An 18,308-nucleotide genomic window follows, 5' to 3' on the forward strand; every position below is an offset into this window, starting at 1 on the left:
GAGAGAGAGAGAGAGAGAGAGAGAGAGAGAGAGCTGAGCATTGTCTGGCTGACAGTTCTTGACCTGAGGTCTCAAAACGCTGATTGATCCACGTACCCGCATATGACTGAAAATGCTTCACCGCCTAGATGCAGTGACGGCGTCAAGGCTGTCATGTTGATGGCAGGAGGGAGGCTAGATGAAAAGACGAGCCTTCGAGCCACTGGTAGACAGAAAATGGAAAGGGAGGATGGCGAGGCAAAAGGGGACACCATGAGGCTAGGGGACAGTGAACTGTAAATAGCCTTGCAACTGATGGCTATATCCAGTCATTTCTGTTGATTTACGTGGATGCTCAAGCATATCCAGAGCAAAGATCTTTAACCAGATGCCCCGATTCCTAGGTAGTCAGGCTCAACGCCGGAGAAGGATGCTATTCTCCAAGATGACGGAAAAACGTGCTTCTAGCCGGTAACAATGACATGTCAATGGCCGCAGGGCTGGCGACAGCTGCTGGCAAGGCTCTCAAAATAACATGACTAAGGCAGCCACATCCATGCGCATCCGAGTGTGCTTGAACCATGTCTATATTAGTCATATTGCAACACATACAACAAGAACAGGTTTCCTGTAGCCTTGGGGCGGCTTTTTGCCAATCACTTCGACCGTTTCGCGAGCCTCTCTGGGGGGGAGTGCTTGTTCTGTGCAATCTAATCGCTCCACGGCGCCACCAACAGAAGCAGCACGAATGGCTTCAATTTGAAAAAGACGTTGGGGGAAAACCAGCACCTGTTACCTTTAAATCCTTTTGACCGTTGCTGTTCAAAAGTTCTCCCCGGCCTAGAAATCGCACACCCCCATCATCCAGTTGGCTGGTGGAGTTTTCTTTCAAATTTTGAGCTAGTCTATCTGCATGTATGCAATCCTGCGTCTGCACAGTGTCTTTTTTTTGGGTTGTTTGTGATGAGGCTACGTCACATTACACCCGCATCAACACACCGACACATGCCTTCCCCCCGTCTTCTCACTTCTTCTTCCTCCTGCTCGTGTCATATCTATACTCCCTTCATCGTCCCTTCATCAGCCAATAAGATCCGAGCCATGCCGTTCAAGCTCTTCCCCCTGATTCGGGGAGAACCCGGCCCTCCGCCTGACGGCGGCGTCTCGGCCTGGCTCCAGATCCTCGCCAGCCACCTCATCAACGCCCTGTCGTGGGGGTACTCGGCCTCGTTTGGCGTCTACCAGCTCCACTACACCACGACGCTGTCGCTGCCCGAGTCGCAGGTCGCTTGGATTGGTTCCGTGCAGGTCTTCCTCACCTTCTTCCTCGGCGCCTTCGCCGGCCGCGCCGCCGACGCTGGCCTCGCCTGGCACGCGGCCGTCCTAGGCTGCCTGCTCGTCGTTCTCGGCACCTTTACCACGAGCCTGGCCACCGAGTACTGGCAAATATTCCTCGCCCAGGGCCTCTGCATCGGCCTCGGCATGGGCGCCTGCTACGTGCCCTCCATGGCCGTCGTTGGCTCCTACTGGCAGCAGCACAAGGCCTTTGCCATTGGCCTGGCCGCCTCGGGGAGCGGCACGGGTAGCATCCTCTTCACCCTCGTCATCCAGCATCTCCAGCCGACCATTGGCTTCGCGAGCGCGGTCCGCGTCCAGGGCTACATTTCCCTGGTCTTTGCAGTCGTCGTCGTCGTCGTCTTTCGCCCGCGTCTTCCGCCGCGCAAGGCCGGACCAATCGTCGAGTGGAAGGCCTTTACCGAGCCCACCTACGTCCTCTTCACAATCGGCGTCGTCCTCATCTTCGCCGCCGTCTACTTTTGCTTCTTCTTCATAAACACATATGCCACCTTACGCGTAGGCCTCTCCCCGGAGGCAGCTGCCAACCTGCTGGTCATCATCAGCGCCATCGGCATCCCGGTGCGGCCCCTGCTTGGATACCTTGCCGATAGATACTTTGGCTCGCTGCTCACCTTGATTGTGTCGACCGTCTTCCTCGCTATAATGCTGTTTGTCTGGATTGCCGTGCGCACCGAGAGCGGTCTCTATGTGTATTCTGCCTTTTACGGAGTTGCCACCGGCGCAGTGCAAGGAAGTCAGTACATGCCCTTTTCCTTGACCTCTATCTTTTGGCCTTTATCCTATGTTCCAATTCCTACTACCTAATTACGTCTCATAAGCTATCACTGCCCAGAGTACCTCAAACATTAGCTAACGACGCATGTATCCAACAGTGTTTGTAAGCGGACTCGCGTCACTGACGGTCGACTTGAGCAAGCTAGGTGTTCGCTTTGGCATGGTGGACAGCCTGATAGCATTTGCGTCCTTGGCAGGACCGCCGCTGGCGGGTGCTCTCATCCAAATCGACAACGGAGGCTATCTCAAGGCGCAAATATGGGCGGGCGTGGTGACCATGTGCGCCAGTTTCTTCATCTGCGGCGCCAAATGGACTCAAGTCAAGTCCAACGCCTCTCGATCGAGAGCCAGGGAGAGAGAGGCAACACCCAACAGCTTGGAGGCTGTTCGGGTGGAAGGATGACGGGCACAACGACGCGGGATCTCGTTGTGTCTGCTTGAGTCGCAGAGGCAAGTTGAATAGTCAAATGCGAAGTAATACTGAAAAAAGAAAAAAGAGAAAACAAGAAAGCAAAAGCACAAAGAAATCAACTTATTAGCCCTTGCTGCCAAGAGGCACACTTTCTTTTCACAGTTTCCTGAAAGCCATCATCAGGAGCGCCGCCTTCAAGTACTATCCGAGCCGAGTAAAGCTGTTGAGGTAATGTTGCTCCAGAGAGTGATGCAGGCACTACGCCATACTGTCGCGATCAGGGCCTGTGAACATGAACGTGCAAGCTGATTACGCGCCGATCTGGGCCTCTTTGGCGAGCGCACTGAGCCAGTCTGAATGCTTCGTCTGCGTAGGTGATGGAAAAAGTACCAAGAGTGCCACGGCCGTGTGTATAAACAAGTCGGAGCCATTGCGACTCTGAAGTTGTCAAACACGCAGGCTGCCGAGGTTTATGCATGCCAACTTGAACAATGTATCCTGAAAGCATGCCGCGATTACGGAGATAGAAGAGAAATCTAGGCAGTGTCCTGGGAGCATACTGCGGTTGCAGGGACACAAGAAGACACCAGACACATCGATGCCCTCGGTTCGACTTGCTCGACAATATTGAGATGCCGAGACTTGCACCCTGAACAAGAGCTGCTGAAGCAAACCCAACCCCGGCCCTGGTGGCTGGAAACTTTGCATATCTCGCACGGAATCACCATTCGCACTGTCAAGGCCATCGGCACCAGCCTCGGGGCAGCTGTTGGCTGGACAGGATGCAATGGAAAGAGCGATATCAATTCGGCCACCCTGCGCAAACAACTTGCCAAGACTGGTATTGACTTGGCATTGTTAAACTGCACAGTCTCTGGAGACTGTCGTTGCTTAGCTTCCAGACTGGTAAATATTAAACGCACATGGATTTCAATCACATGAATCAGGCTCCAGGACGATGCGACACCAAAGCTGCAAAAGCTTTATGCATCATACATTAAAAAGTTTAGAATATCTTGGAGCTTGATTCTAAGATTATACCATCGCCCAACACGACCGACGGGTGAATTGCACTTGTCAATGGCCAATCGCCAAGTTACTTTCGGCGCAACACCACCATGTGAGCCCACGTATTGGACCCAATACGATAAGGCTCCTTCTCCATCGCTACGATTGTAATTAGCCCTTCGCTAGCCAGCCTCTCAATCTCGGCACGATATCCATCCCTGTCGAAGACGGCATCTGTAATGGTCGCAACCACCACGCCGCCCGGCCTCGCAAGACGCACGAGCTCCTTGATCGCCGGGTCAGGGCCGACGTGACCCGCAGTAAACGTGCCGCAGCAGGTGATTACGTCGTAAGACGCGTCCGGCTTGTCGATTTGCTCGCTCATGTCGGCGACGGACAGGTCGCTGTAGGCGCCCGTCTTGCGGGCCGCTCCTAGCATGCCCGGGGACAGGTCCATGCCGTCAATGGTCCGGGCCCCGAGCTGCGCCAGGGCGACCCCGACGAGGCCCGTGCCGCAGCCGGCGTCCAGGATGCTCCCGGCCATGTTGCCGCCCTCGGTCTGGGCGCGGAGAGCGGTCGCGCGCGGCGCCACGTACTCGACGTTGCGCTGGACGACGTCGACGTCGTACGAGTCGGCCCAGGTGTCGTAGATGCTAGCCAGCTCCGTCGGTGTCGATACCGAGTAAAGTGAGGTCAGGTACTTGGCAGTATTGCTCTGCTTGAAGTCGGTCATTTTCTTCTCGGCGTCTAGCCGAGCAGCTGGGACTTGTTGATACTGCATAGCTCTTGTTTTACAAGTGAGGGTGTGATGCTCGAAGAAATCAGTGCTTTGGAGAGGGCAACGTCTTTCAAGATGCCAATGCGTTGCTTTTGAGGTAATCTGTGCTCTGATTCTGAGTAATAAACATATTATTTCCTTGTCTCGAATATAGTCAGAATCTCTATGCAACTTAGTCATATGTGTCTGAAAAGCCGACCATCTAGATGTAGTCACCGCCGCCCGCATTACTTGTGGCGCCGCTTTATCGTATCGTCATGCCGTGGCTTACCGACTCTGCGCGCAGATCTTTTTTCGATATTTGAATCTCTATTCTCAGACTATTTCTTCCCAAGCCCTTGGCAAAGGAAGGCAGATGTGAGTCAAAGTGTAAAATAGACCGAATGCTGTCAACATTGACTGCGAGATGGATAGCTGCGCAGCCGGCCACCAAGTCCATGATAAGGTCCGCCGTGCTAACAGCGCCGGTAAAACTAGTGGAAAAATAAAAACTCGGCTCGCACTACGATGTATAAACCAATTGCTGCTAGATATACTCCCAGCCAGTGCCAGAATCGGCATCCACCTCGTCAATGATGCCTGCCTGCGGCTGCCCATCTTTTCCTCTGCTCTTGGGATCCAGGCGATCAATCTTGAACTCATCCAACGCATACTCGGAGTGTCCAATCAGCACCATGTCCTTGAGCGCCCGCCCGATCAGCGGCACAAACTTCATGGCCCAACCGGCGGTGAAGACTGCCACGCTGTCCTTTGCGCCGCCCTGGAGGTACTGTTCCGGGATATAGTCGAGTACGAACATGTTGTCTGGCTCACGCTGTCAGCTCTTCACTGTTACGGAGAGAGCGTGTACGGACCGAACGTGTTGGTCTGCAGACACGACAAGGTGTACGCAGGCGTCGTGTAGTCTACACCCACCAGGTGCTCTTTGATGAACTGCTGCGTATCGTGTATGTCCTCGGGGTTCACGACGCTGCCGCACCGCAGGTTGGGGTCTGTAATCTGTCTTGTTGCCGCATCCACCGCGATTCGACACACGTTGGGCGGACCCCATTCGACTGTGGGAAACCCGTAGAACAGCCGTGACCTGCCGTGCTTGTCGTTGGCGAACTGGAACCACATGCCTTGGGTGACGATTAGCAACCTCGCATTCCATACTCATACCATTACGTACTTGGGAAAAGCGTTCCGCTGGGGCCGGGATTCACCGAAAAGTACGACGCCACCATCTCCCAGATGTTGAGCTTCAGCTTGAACTTGAAGCTGGGCTGCACGACGTGATTTGTATATGCGCCTGCCGCTATGATGATCTTTCGGGCCCTGAACGAGACAGCCTCGTCACCCTTTACACGGGCTTCAACCTTCCACGTGTCCTCGCCGTTCTCTTTAACAGGGACGAGCTTCTGAACTTCGGTAAATTGCTGGGTCTGGGCGCCGTAGTCCTTAGCCAGGCGGGCCAGAGTGCGAACCAGGAGCGGAACGTTGATGACGCCGTTATCTGGGGCAAAGATTCCTTCCCACGCTTCTGGGAGCTTCTTGAACGGGTACTGGCTCTCCATTTCTTGCTTTGTCACTGATGTCTTGTAAGTTTAGAAGAATTGGACAATCCAAATAAGACACGTACTCCTGCGGAACGGCATGCCCAGCTTCTTCAGATTCTCTATAGGTCCCATGAGTGTTCCTAAAAATGGTTAGTTTCTTGTTATAAATATGTAAAAAGAATTGAATCATCATGAAGAACCTTCTGGGGTGTCTGCTCCCATCGTAGTGTCTCCAAAATTCAGCAGCCCCGACATTACGCGCAGAGATGTACCCGCGTCCATTTCAAGCTCGTTCCAAATACCCATGGACTTGTAGGCAAGCTCCGCCATGAATGACTCAGTATACCTGCATGTCTTGTTACAGTGAAAGCCCGAAGCGTGATTCTTTTAACTTACATGGTGCGATACATTCTGGCCAGGTCATTAGAGCTTCCGCTCGCGTTGAACAAACAGCTCTGCTCCAGTAGCAGGGTGGATTTGCCTGCCTTGGCCACCTCATATGCAGCAGCGAGCCCGATCGCGCCGCCGCCCACTACGATGGCGTCGTAGACGTGTGAAGGCATGATTCTGACATGCAGCTCGGTCAATCTCCCAAGGTTCGCTCGATTGTATACTGGATTACTGGAACAAGTTCTGACCGTACATTGAATATATAGACAGGTACATACATACAGTGTACGTATCAGGTAGATATTAAATGGACCCCGAGCTGAGAGGGATCGCGTCTTGTGCCATGGCTGACATGAGCTCGCCAAGTGTCTGACTAAGAAGCCTGCAAGGGATGTGGACACGAATACAAATTTTATTTCGGCAGAGGAGTATTTAGGGGACCAAGACAGAAAGCTATTTACATTTTAATAAAGGGAGTTCGAAACACCCCAACCCTTTTGCTTTGTTTTGCACTACTTAGTTTACTCTCACCTTATTCTCAAATATGTCTTCTTACAGCGGATTCTCCAAAACATTCAGCATCCCACTCTTACCAGCTAAAACGTAGTCTACTCATCTTAAGAAATGTATTCGAGATCCTTGAGCTTGTGTTTATTTGTTGACAAGGTTTACCATATACCCTTCCCGTCTCACCCCAAGCCTGCCGACTTTGGCATGCTTGACATCAAGCCTTTCCAATCGCGGTCGGCGCATGACTTACACCCCCGCGAACCCTTTCCTTACTATGGGGGCTTTTTTTTGAGCTCACTGTATCGGTGGATTTCGCCGTTGTTCTGGGAATGTCTCTTGGTGCCTCTGTCATCCGTGGACACCATGCGTCTCGGAGTGTCCATAGGCGCCGGTTGCCTCTCTTCAGTAAAGCCAACGCGTTGCATCTGAAGCATCTTTTGCTCAAGTGTTGATATCTTTTCTCGTTACGCCGTTCCTCAAAGTTTTACCTTATAAGATGCCGTCTATACAATTCAAAATGATAGACCAAGAGCTGGCCACAACTTCACAGGAACTCGGTTCTGATTAGTCTCGGCAGCAATGACTACATCCACAAGGTCATCTCTGCTGACTCAGGTGGATATTTAGCTTTCTTATATCTAAGTTAAACCATTGCGTCAGGTCCAATTACATCTTACGTCGGGGATTTAAAGTCAGGTAACTCCGAAGCCCAGCCTTACTGCTCAGTCATGACGGGGTTTTTGTTTGATTGCGTTATGTCCCTTGACTAATTAACTCGCGATTTGTATGCGATAAGACCCTACATTTCGAAAGCGAGATAATAAACTCGTTCAGTGTTTTATGTGTTCATCGTTTACGTGATTGGAATATCTCTCCATTCCCGCTTCTTCTGTCCCTATCAAAGGTCAAGCCACAGCCTTTCCACTGCTACAAACATGGGAACGACAAGTACAGGAACGGGCGAATATAACTTTCGCTCCAAATGGGCGTCACGGCTTGTTAGAGAGAACATCTTCCATACGATGACTCATCTGGCGAAAGAGACCAGCCACAGTTCACGAAAGCAGAATTACTTGCCAGCGACTTCACGACGCAAATGTCTTTCCTTCTCGGCTCCTCATCTAAGTGACCTTCTTTACACAGCTCCTGCAGGTCCGCTTGATCTCCCCAAAGATGTTGTGCAGGAATATGAGAGGGTTTCTGCTACGAGTTCTGATGACTTGACTTTCAAGCACAGAGTGTGTATCGTCGGTGCCGGTATTGCTGGCCTGTTCATTGCCATGATTCTGGACAGCCTGGAGATTCCTGGTCTGGAGTATGATATCCTTGAAGCCTCAGATCGAACTGGAGGACGGATTTACACTCACTACTTCTCCAATGTCTCGCACGACTATTACGATGTCGGCGCTATGCGATTTCCTGACATTGACATAATGCGGTCAACTTTCAAGCTTTTCAAGCAGCTGAAGCTTCCCCTGATTCCTTATTATTTTAGCCAAGAGAGCGGCTCTGTCAAATGCCCGACCATGTATAACGACATAACACTCATTGATGGTGAGCCCCGTGGGCCTGATCCCTTTCGTGTTGGTGAGGCAAACGGAGGCTCAGTGCCTGACAAGAATGTCGATGACGTGAGCAAGCTGCTCGACGGTGCCTATGAGCCATTTAGAAAGGCAATGGCTAAGGATTTTGAAGAAGGATTCAAACTCTTGATGCGATACGATGGCTACACCACTCGCGAGTTTCTCAAAAATCCACCCGCCGATAAGAAAGGAGTGATGCCCCTCAAATATCTAGACTTCTTCAGTATCCAGTGGCTGGAGACTAACAACACGGGAAGTGGCCTCTTTGATCAGGCATTTTCGGAGTCGGTCATGGACTCTTTTGACTTTGCCGGGCCTAGAGAAAAGACCATAAATTGGTACTGCATCGACGGGGGTTCGTCACTCTTGACCCAGGCTATGGAAAAGACTATCAAGCAACCCGTCCAGCACGGAAAACGGGTGCGAAAATACGAAAAAAACTCAACAACCAACGAAATCACTGTTTCGGTTGCTGGAGAACCAGAGGGAAGTCGTCTGGACTATACGACCGTCTTCAACACAACTAGCCTTCCGTGTCTGCAGCGAATAGATCTGACGGGTCTCGATCTTCACCCTAGTCAAAAGTGCGCAATCAGAAGCTTAGACTACGACGACAGTGCAAAAGTCGCCATGAAGTTTTCATATCCATGGTGGATAACGAGGTGCGGCATCACAAGCGGCGGCGAGGCTTCTACGGATACACCTCTCCGCACGTGCGTGTATCCGTCTTACAACATCCGCGATCCGCAAGACCAGTCGGCTACGCTTATTTGTAGCTACACATGGGCCCAGGATGCAACACGCATCGGCAACCTGATTGCGTCGCAGGACAACGAACTCCGCGACCTGATACTAGACAACTTGGCGCGGGTGCACTTGAAGAACTTCCAACAACAGGATCCCGTTTCTTACCATGGACTGACTACTCTTGACGAGGCTCGCCAGATTATCAGCGACGCCTACATATCGCACCACGCCTGGAGCTGGTCACACGACCCCTTCACCTCGGGCGCCTTTGCGCTGTTCGGGCCCGGCAAATTCTCCAACCTGTACCCCTACCTCGCGCGTCCGGCGGCCGACAGCCGCTTCCACATCTGCGGCGAGGCAAGCAGCACGCACCACGGGTGGATCGGCGGCAGCCTGGACAGCGCGCTGACGAGCGTGCACAAGTTCCTGAAGCGATTCGACTTGTGGGAGAAGCAGCTGAAGCTCAAGGAGCTGTGGGACATGCCTCCGGGGGTAGAGGACGGCGTCGATGGCACGCTGCATCTGCAGGTTGCGCTGGGCATGATTCCGACGAGTGAATTAGTTGGCCAAAATACTGGCATACCTGCACAGAACGACAACGAGGCTATGCGAGGTTGTATCGTTTCATAGCAGGTATCAATTCAAGGTACACGGTACACGCGACATGGATGATGATTGTAGAGTTAGTCGCAACTTGTCGTACTACACATTCGCATTCATACGTCTGCGCCCTAGGACTCGCTCATCTGTATAAACAACCGCTTCGGTGCCCGTACCATGAGCATCCTCGTCAACTTTCATAGACATCCGCATGAGCCCGGCCTGGATACGAAAGTCGTAGTCACATGAGCTGCTGGCGACAGGAAGAAGTTTCACAAACTGGTGGCAAGGCACGGTGCGAGGTTTTGCCCTGCCGACAGCCCTGCTGACTCCAATCCCTCCCAGGCTCAGGCACCTTGTTTAACAATGTCGTAGGGCAGGCGCGTCTGGCTCTTTCAAAATGCCTTGTATCTACTGTATTCAACGAGACCGTCATGGGAAGAGACTTGGCCGTCACCCTACGCGACTTCCAGAACTTTTGTAGCATGTATTAATTGGCCGTATTGGTTCGCTACAGTACGCGCCGCTACCCTGGACGACTCATCAACTCTGGGACTGTTCTTGATCAAGCTCCAAGATTGCTGCCGAGACCTTTCACAGACGTACGCTTGTTTATTAGTCATATAATACTCTGCCAAGTCACACAAGTTATCAACTTAGTCAGATAGGGTAGTTCCGAGCCTGACTCACCCCTTGAAACCGATTTTGCTCCAGCCTGCAGCTTTACTAAGGAGATCAGCGATTCCTGACGTCATTCTGTCACTTGGGGCTTTGGGGTGATCGTCTCCAGACGATTACAGCGCTCGGATGATAAAGTGGTGAACGAGAACCGTCCGTCATAAAATATCACCACTTCAATTTTATTAACCCTGCCGTATATTGTACACAGACGCTCTTTAACGCGCGCCATGACTTTTACCGTGCTATCAGACGACAACGTGAGGCAATTGCTGAGCGAACTTAGCCCAAGTGATACACGCCAATTCATCACAGCCTTGCAGGGGGGTCTCGTTGCCTACTCGTGCCAGGATGAGCAGCAGTATCAGCCGGAACGTTCAGTTATATCTCGCCCCAGCGGCCAAAGGAGCTTGTTCATGCCGGCCACGACGCCGCAGGCAATCGGTGTCAAAATGGTGGGCATTGCTCCTCCTTCCGGGCCGACCAGCGCTGCTTCGGAGGCAGCACCACCGCCGCCACCGGCGCTGCGCAGCGTCCTTACCCTGTGCAATGCTGCGGGGGAGGCCATCGGCATACTCAACGCCGCGGAGCTCACGGCTTTCCGCACTGCTCTGGGGTCTATGCTCCTATACCAGTCTCGCAAGGAGACGGCCAACATTGTGGTCTTTGGCTCGGGGAAGCAGGCGCAGTGGCACATTCGCTTGGCTGTGATGTTGCGCGCCAAGGATATTCGCAAAATTGTCATTGTCAATCGAAGCCGTGGGCGAGCGCAAGCACTGATTGCCAGCCTAGTCAAAGACTCACATCTGTCCTGGCCGTCACACATCAAGACGTACCAGTTTGAGGAGCGCAACGAAAGCCTCGAAGACTTGGTCGCGGATGCGGATGTTATCTTCTGTACCACTCCGGCCACTGAGCCACTTTTCCGTGCGAAATTCCTTACTTCGGCAAGTGCTCAAAGGAAGACACGATACATTGCCGCGATCGGTTCATATCGGCTAAACATGGCAGAGATTGATCCGGAGCTCATCAAGATAATGGTAGACCCTTTCGGAATATTCTCGCAGCATGTGTGGCAGAGGCACATCGCGGTTGACACTCGCGAGGGGTGTCTGCAAGAGGCCGGAGAGCTGGTCAGTGCAGGTGTAGATCCGGGTAAGATGCTTGAGGTTGGGCGAATTTTTGGATCTCAAGACATTCCTTCCGCGCAGACTGAATGGCTGGAAGAAGGCTTCGTCCTGTATAAAAGCGTCGGAGTAGGTGTTATGGACATGGCGGTAGGGCACCAGCTTCTACAGCTTGCCAAAGCCAAGGATATTGGGACGACCTTGGCAACTTTCTAGACGGTGGACTATAGTGCCATGTCCCCGGACCCTACGTAGTAGGTGCAAAAGGAAATACAGCCAACATGGCAATACATACAGGCCAATATCAGAAGCTCAAGTCATTAACCTAAAATAATAAATCTATTCAAAAATTACAATATTGCCGGGGTTGGTTAACCCTACATCAGTAGTCTCCAAGGTGCCTCAGGACACATATCGGGGGTAGTTTTTAAGAGCCATATACATATATATATATACATATCTAATAAACCCCCTCTTAATGCCTAACCCTACTTTATAAATATAGTGCCTTTTAGGGGATAAGACGAGATAGTCATAGCAATCATGGCCCGGTTCCTAATCAATCAAGTTGGGTAGTGCGTACGGCGCCGACCTATAAGCATAATGAAACTAATAAGAATTACTTTTCTAATAATTATATAGTTAGTTATTAATTATTAATTATCTATGATTCTAATAAATAGTTATATAATTTCTTTTTCTTCTTCTAGTTTTGGATACCTTATATAGTGAGATTAAACCTCTTAGCTACTCTAGGTCGCTTTGTGCTTATGGTTGAGAACAGTCTAGTGATAAAAATTCAGCCTAAATTAATACCGTAGCTCTCTTGGATCCTTTGTTATGCAAATGTTAAGGTCACTCAGGCACAATCATCTTTAAAAACCCTTTTTCTTTAGTCACCTAAAGCTTCGCATGGTTTCGGGGGCGGGGGTGTGGATTCTTCCTTGTCATGACGTCAACAAGCGGGCGTCGCAGCACCCCAGTGCTTCACAACGTTGACGGCTTCTAATTCTTTTGGTGTATTTCCGTCCCTAGCCGCGGCCTCTATGCCGCTAGCAGGAGGATCCCTCAAGACAAGTGGCTGCCCTGCACCACGCAATACGAAAGGTGGAAAGGGGGCCGTGGCATATGTACATCGTAGATACTCTTTCTCCTATTCATTTATTTTATTTTTTTCATTTATTTTCTTTACTTTTTGGTCTTTCTTGTCATTCAGGCTCCTGATAGGGGCGAGGTATAACGGGTACAACGGGCAGCGGAGCAGAGTTCCGCGCCAATAAGAGCGCCGCTCCCGGCCTGACGCCCAGCCTCAGGATGCGAATGGCGAATGGCTTACCGATAAGGATTCACTTTTCAATCGCAAATCGACTCAAACCCCATTCTTCCTTTTCGCTCCCCACACTAAAGCCAGGATCGCCGCTGGAGGGTTTCCTCGTAATGAAAGCGCTGGATGCTGGGCAGCCTCGTCGTGCAAACTCGCTGGCATTGACGTCGACGACTATTCCAACAGGGCCATTTAAGCTGCAGCCAGCCAGTGCTACAAATCAGGCTGTCGTTTCACTCTTATGCTTCTGGCAGCTAGATGCCGCGGGCACTTCCCTTTAGAGTAACAACGAGGCTCTGTCCCCATTCCTGCCGTCATGGTTGACGATACAAACTAGGAGCGATAGGACGCCACGGCTGCCGCCACCACAAGCAATGGCAACGATGCATGTCTAGTCGTAGGGGGATCAATGTGGCGCCTCCCGGTTATCCACATGAGCCAGTGCGCAGGATCTGTAGCAAACGACCAAAGGACAAGGGGGTAGAGTTGGATAGATTGCGGCAAGCATCTCTCACAAAAGATGGTGGAGGCGTAGCACAAGTAGGCCGACACCGCCAGCACGCCACTTGTTGTATGTCTAGTCACGATGTGGTCCAGCTGCCCCTCATTAGTTGGTCGGGCGCTCCCACCGGCGGCTGGTCCGATCAAGGCTTGGGTCTAGTCTGCTCTGGAGGGGTAGAGTGGCTCAGACCGAGCTCTTCCGGTCATGGAGTCTCAGATGCCACTACAGGAATAAAAATAAATAAATTCATATATATGTATATATAAGGAAAAGAGAAACAAAGTGAGTTGTCGAGCCAAGGAGCTTAACCTTTAACTAGTGCCTACAAGCAGCCACAAAGCTTCGACGGGAAAACGCTGATGCCATATACAACTAAAAGACAAGTGCAAAGAGACGGCATCTGCAGGGCGCACAAATGCCAAGTATGCCAATGCCACGTTACTATGCATCAGTCAACTACCGGCCAGGCCATTGGCGCCCCAAAGGTCAATAGAGCAAGAGAGCCTGTTCTGGTGCAGCCCTGGTTCGCGGCCCTAGTTGGTAGGAATCGGGAAATCAAGTACGGCGGAATGCGAAATATGCAAAGCACCTCAGGCTAAACCCGCTACGCCACTAGCATGTGCATGTAATTCAGCATGCCAAGTCGCAGCAAGGCTGCGGCAGCGGGGGTTGCGATTGGGGGCTATTGTTCCTGGGAGGGAGGGAAGGGGGATTTGCGGGTTGGGTACTTTTGAACGGGTCTGCAGGCACCAGCAAGTTTCACTCATGTGGCGATACAGCTTTGGGGGCTAATTCTCGTTCGCAGACGCTGCCTGGCATCATATAAAAAGCCTCTCTTGCCTATCCGGTGCCGACATTACCAAAAGGGTGGAGATTGCCCAAGGGAAGCTTGAGACAGTTTTCGCGAGCCTCCTTCCGAAATAGCTTCACCTAGGGTCAACTCTCCTCCAAGCAGGGTTTCCGTCTCGTGTGCATATAGACCAAAAACAAAAATGCCTAAGAGAAACGACGCCGGCCACAAAGCGCCCCCAAGGGCGTCGAATCGTCCAAGCAGTCCTTGTTACGGCCATGACGACGCCAGTCTCAACGAGGACTGGAGGTCGGCGAGCGATCCCGCGGAGAAGAAGCGTATACAGAACCGAGTCGCGCAAAGAAATCACCGTAAGGGAAACCTGGCAAGTCGCGGGCAGCAACTTGTAAACTGGCAGCTAATTCTGTAGGTCTACGCACAAAGGCACGCATAGAGGAGCTCCAGAAGCAGCTTCGTGAACATGAAGCCGGGGCATCTGAGCGGAACGAGCAAGCGGGTGAGCTTCAAAGCAGTGCAAGGCCATCATCAACCCGCCAAAGCTTCTCTGCGGCTCAGCCAGACTCATTCACTCCGCATTCAGTCGATGGAGATATTTTTGACTGCATCCAACTCGAAGAGGAGCCGCCAAACGAACCGGGCGACGACGCGCATCATGGCTTGGGCGAGAGGGTGTTTGTTTCATCCAAGGAAACATTGTCCGGTTGTACCTTTTTTTTTTCTCCGCGGGCCAGGCACAAATGTCGGCGTTTTTTTTTTTGGCTAACACCTCGGTAGCTCCAAGATCAGACGAGCACGTCGAGCATTTTTTTGCGAGCCAAGAGGCTGGGGGATTGACCTTTCACGGCTCAGGCAGCCTCTGGGGGCCGCCGCCCGGAGGAGCCGGAGACGCCGCGGCAAATACAGAAGTATCAGAAGCATCTTCGTCGGGCAACTACTTGAGCGGCGGCGGCGGCGGCGCTCTCTTTGCGCTTCACGGCTACCAGGTGGCGGCGGAGCAGGCCGCCGTCAGCCTGCCCACCCCGTCGCCGGAGGAGGCGGCGGCGCTGGACGAGCGCGTGCAGCACGTCATGAAGCAGGTGGAGTCGGCCGGGTTCAGCGACTTTGACGCGTTGGTTACAACCTACTACTGCGAGCCATTCCGCGAGCCATCGCCGCTCGCCTTCGAGCAGCAGCTCAGCCGCGCGAGGCGGCTGCCGGGCGTCCTGGCCGAGCTCTCCGGGGCGGCGAGGCGGTGGCCGCTCGGGGAGCGGCGCCGCTTCTGCGACGAGGCGGTGAGGGCGGCAGAGGGTATGCTAGTCCTTGAGGGCAGGGCGGCGCGCAGCACCCTCGAGGCTCATCTCGCCTCGCTCGGCGCGATGATCGCCTCGCCGTCAAAGCCGTGCCTGACGGCATCCGATCTGCACACGATGAAAAACTTGATCCGAAAAGAGGTGCCTTTTTTTTTTTGTTCTTTCTTATTTTTTTTTTATTCTTTTGCCAGCACGCAACTTGAAATCAAGAGGCTGACGTCGCAAACACAGCAACCGCACCTTTGGGGGCTCACAATGGCTCTTGTGGCAAGCTTCCAGGGCGTCTGGCGGCACGACCGCTCAACGACTGCTCTTGCTACCATTATGCTCATGCAGTTTTCCGGACGCCTGGACTCTAGCACGCTCATTCAGTTAGTCGAGGCTTGCTGATTGTTTTGGAGGATAAAACTGGTAAATATCGACAGGCGCCATGCAGAGTCAATCTGTTGACGGACCTCTTTTTGAACAGTACTTGTTTATAACTAGGATTACTATAGCTGTAGACTTAGTTTGTCCCCCACGAATAGTTCCGGCGGGGGTTATACCTAAATAGGGACAAATCACAATAATGCCTAGATACTGAGTTTTAAAATTTTGACTTAGAAGATGATTTTATTCATAACCTTTTTAGGCAGAGAGGTCTATAATGACCCTTGCCACACCCTAGCAATAAAGTACCTTTTTACTAGGGTGCCGATGGGGGCTAGATAGAGGCTTAACTAGGCTTTATCCAGCCCTACTAGTCTCTAACTAGGCTTTATCTAGGTGCGAAATATTAACCTAGAACTTAATCTACCTATAGCTGTCTCCCCCTTTCTACCTAAAACAGTACTTTCTACTATAGTCTATAGTTAACCCACTATATCTACTTAGACTAATGTACTTAACTGACTAAGTCCCTTAATAAAAAGAAACTTAGTATTTAGGTATAAAATAGATACTACTCTATAATTAGTTACCTATTTTTTAACTTTCTTAGAATATCTCTAAGATTTTTTAGATTAAAGAAAGTTTATACTAAGATTTTTTAACTATTGATTTATATAAAGATAGCTTTATAATTCCTTCCTGCGCTTTTTTATAATATAAATACTATGTTTCTTATTTAAGCAGTTGCGATGCAATATGCAAGAACGTCTGAATCTTGCAATCTGAGCCCACCTAAAAATAGGGAGGTGTGCCGTCCATCATTCCTACGTTAACGACTGTTAATATAATGACATTCATTTGATTCTACCTCTTCTCTGTTCACGGCGTGAAGCATCGGTTAATTATCGGTTATCACTCAGTGGCATCTATAGAGTCTGGTGAAATTCGCGTTGAGACTGTGATTTGTCCTGGCCGTCGTGAGATGCCGTCTTTGGATGGAGATCCCCGCATTTCGACTGCATGTTGGTTCCGTTTCCGGAAAGTTAGGAACTCCGTGCATCAAAGGAACCAGCGGCAGCCTTGAAGCCGAAAGCTGTGTTGGTTTTCGACTTTGTCTCACCACTTTCCAGTTTTCCCAAATATATACATATATATGTATATTTTTAAAGCCTCGTCAATGTCTACTTCTATCCACCCTTTCAAGCTCTCCATTGCCCAGTCCACTCTTGACGACTTGCAAACCCGTCTTAGTCTAACCCGCTGGCCGGACAAGGAGATTGTCACAGACTGGTCCCAGGGTGTCCCGCTCGCGGCAATTCAAGAGCTGTGCGAGTACTGGAAGACCGAGTACGACTGGAGACGATGCGAAGCGCTACTGAACTCGTACCCTCAATTTACAACAACCATTGACGGGGTCGAGTTCTATTTTCTGCACTTTCGGTCAAGGCACCAAGACGCTCTTCCCCTCGTGCTTACGCATGGTTGGCCCGGCTCTATTCTAGAGTTCAGACATGTAATCGATCAGCTCGTCGACCCCGAACCCCACGGCGGCCGACTGGAAGAAGCGTTTCACCTCGTCATCCCAGCACTCCCGGGCTACGCCTTTTCCGGGAAGCCGGCGGAGAAGGAATGGGACTACCACCGCACCGCGGCCGCGTGGGCAGAGCTGATGCGGCGCCTGGGCTACGCGGACAGCGGATGGGTCGCCCAAGGCGGCGACTGGGGAGCCCACGTCGTCGCGAGCCTGGGCCATCAAGCAGTAAAGGGATTGAGGAGCGTTCATCTCAACTCAATCTACTTTGAGTCAAAGGCAAGCTGTGCTCTCATCCAAACCTCTGGAAGGATGTACGCTAACCGCCTCTGCAGAAGGAAAGTCAAATCCCAATCCACGATACAAAGGCCGAGAAGAGGGCCATGTATCTTGACGAGCGCCGGGATGCTGGGTTTCGCGGGTACTCTTTGCAGCAGTCGACGAAGCCGCAGACGATTGGGTACGGGCTCGCAGACTCGCCGGTCGCGCAGGCGACCTGGATCTACGAAAAGTACAGAGACTGGTCGGACCACGGCGGCAACTTGGAGGTGGTGCTCGGAAAGGACGAGATGCTCGACACCATCATGCTATACTGGCTCTCCAACTCGGGCACATCGTCTGCGCGCTACTACTGGGAGAACCAGTTTAACTACACCGCGTGGCCGATAGACTTACCGGTCGGCGTGAGCTGGTTCGGCGGCGACAACAGCTACGCTCCAAGGGAGTGGTGCGAGAGGTACTACAAAAATATCGTGTACTGGAACGAGACGGCCCGGGGGGGGCACTTTGCGGCATGGGAGGTGCCAGAGATGTTTGTCGCTGAGGTGCGCGGGTGGATGAGCAGAATTTAATAACGAGGCTTAAAAGGTATCTTGTTAAGTAAGCAGTTTTAGCTAATATAAAATATATAGTAGGGACATTTTATACTAAAAATAGAGTCTATTTTCTAGTATTTCTTTCTAATTAATAAGATTAAAGTATTTAAGTAGTATAAATACT

At 51.6% G+C, this 18,308-nt stretch overlaps 7 protein-coding genes across 7 annotated transcripts; 5 read left to right on the forward strand and 2 right to left on the reverse strand.

The window, feature by feature from the left end:
• Window positions 1–1,080: 1,080 nt before the first annotated feature.
• Window positions 1,081–2,515, forward strand: ISF_09957 (Major facilitator superfamily domain, general substrate transporter; the record flags this gene model as incomplete). Its single annotated transcript, XM_018853556.1, has 2 exons — window positions 1,081–2,071; window positions 2,211–2,515. The coding sequence occupies 2 exons, from the start codon at window positions 1,081–1,083 to the stop codon at window positions 2,513–2,515; spliced, it is 1,296 nt and encodes a 431-aa protein (XP_018699250.1).
• Window positions 2,516–3,620: 1,105 nt separating this feature from the next.
• ISF_09958 (Methyltransferase type 11) lies at window positions 3,621–4,313 on the reverse strand (the record flags this gene model as incomplete). The annotated part of the gene is made up of 1 exon (XM_018853557.1): window positions 3,621–4,313. One exon carries the CDS (start codon window positions 4,311–4,313, stop codon window positions 3,621–3,623), a length of 693 nt encoding a protein of 230 aa, XP_018699251.1.
• Window positions 4,314–4,836: 523 nt separating this feature from the next.
• ISF_09959 (amine oxidase (flavin-containing)) lies at window positions 4,837–6,411 on the reverse strand (the record flags this gene model as incomplete). The annotated part of the gene is made up of 6 exons (XM_018853558.1): window positions 4,837–5,114; window positions 5,165–5,431; window positions 5,482–5,880; window positions 5,932–5,988; window positions 6,049–6,194; window positions 6,245–6,411. The coding sequence occupies 6 exons, from the start codon at window positions 6,409–6,411 to the stop codon at window positions 4,837–4,839; spliced, it is 1,314 nt and encodes a 437-aa protein (XP_018699252.1).
• A 1,359-nt stretch (window positions 6,412–7,770) lies between these two features.
• Window positions 7,771–9,708, forward strand: ISF_09960 (L-amino acid oxidase; the record flags this gene model as incomplete). The annotated part of the gene is made up of 1 exon (XM_018853559.1): window positions 7,771–9,708. One exon carries the CDS (start codon window positions 7,771–7,773, stop codon window positions 9,706–9,708), a length of 1,938 nt encoding a protein of 645 aa, XP_018699253.1.
• Window positions 9,709–10,586: 878 nt separating this feature from the next.
• Window positions 10,587–11,699, forward strand: ISF_09961 (ornithine cyclodeaminase; the record flags this gene model as incomplete). Its single annotated transcript, XM_018853560.1, has 1 exon — window positions 10,587–11,699. One exon carries the CDS (start codon window positions 10,587–10,589, stop codon window positions 11,697–11,699), a length of 1,113 nt encoding a protein of 370 aa, XP_018699254.1.
• Window positions 11,700–14,301: 2,602 nt separating this feature from the next.
• ISF_09962 (bZIP transcription factor, bZIP-1) lies at window positions 14,302–15,799 on the forward strand (the record flags this gene model as incomplete). The annotated part of the gene is made up of 4 exons (XM_018853561.1): window positions 14,302–14,470; window positions 14,530–14,823; window positions 14,895–15,550; window positions 15,641–15,799. The coding sequence occupies 4 exons, from the start codon at window positions 14,302–14,304 to the stop codon at window positions 15,797–15,799; spliced, it is 1,278 nt and encodes a 425-aa protein (XP_018699255.1).
• A 1,156-nt stretch (window positions 15,800–16,955) lies between these two features.
• Window positions 16,956–18,160, forward strand: ISF_09963 (Epoxide hydrolase; the record flags this gene model as incomplete). Its single annotated transcript, XM_018853562.1, has 2 exons — window positions 16,956–17,537; window positions 17,645–18,160. The coding sequence occupies 2 exons, from the start codon at window positions 16,956–16,958 to the stop codon at window positions 18,158–18,160; spliced, it is 1,098 nt and encodes a 365-aa protein (XP_018699256.1).
• Between the last annotated feature and the right edge of the window lie 148 nt (window positions 18,161–18,308).

Source organism: Cordyceps fumosorosea (assembly GCF_001636725.1).
Source record: "Cordyceps fumosorosea ARSEF 2679 chromosome Unknown scaffold_111, whole genome shotgun sequence".
Classification (NCBI taxonomy): domain Eukaryota; kingdom Fungi; phylum Ascomycota; class Sordariomycetes; order Hypocreales; family Cordycipitaceae; genus Cordyceps; species Cordyceps fumosorosea.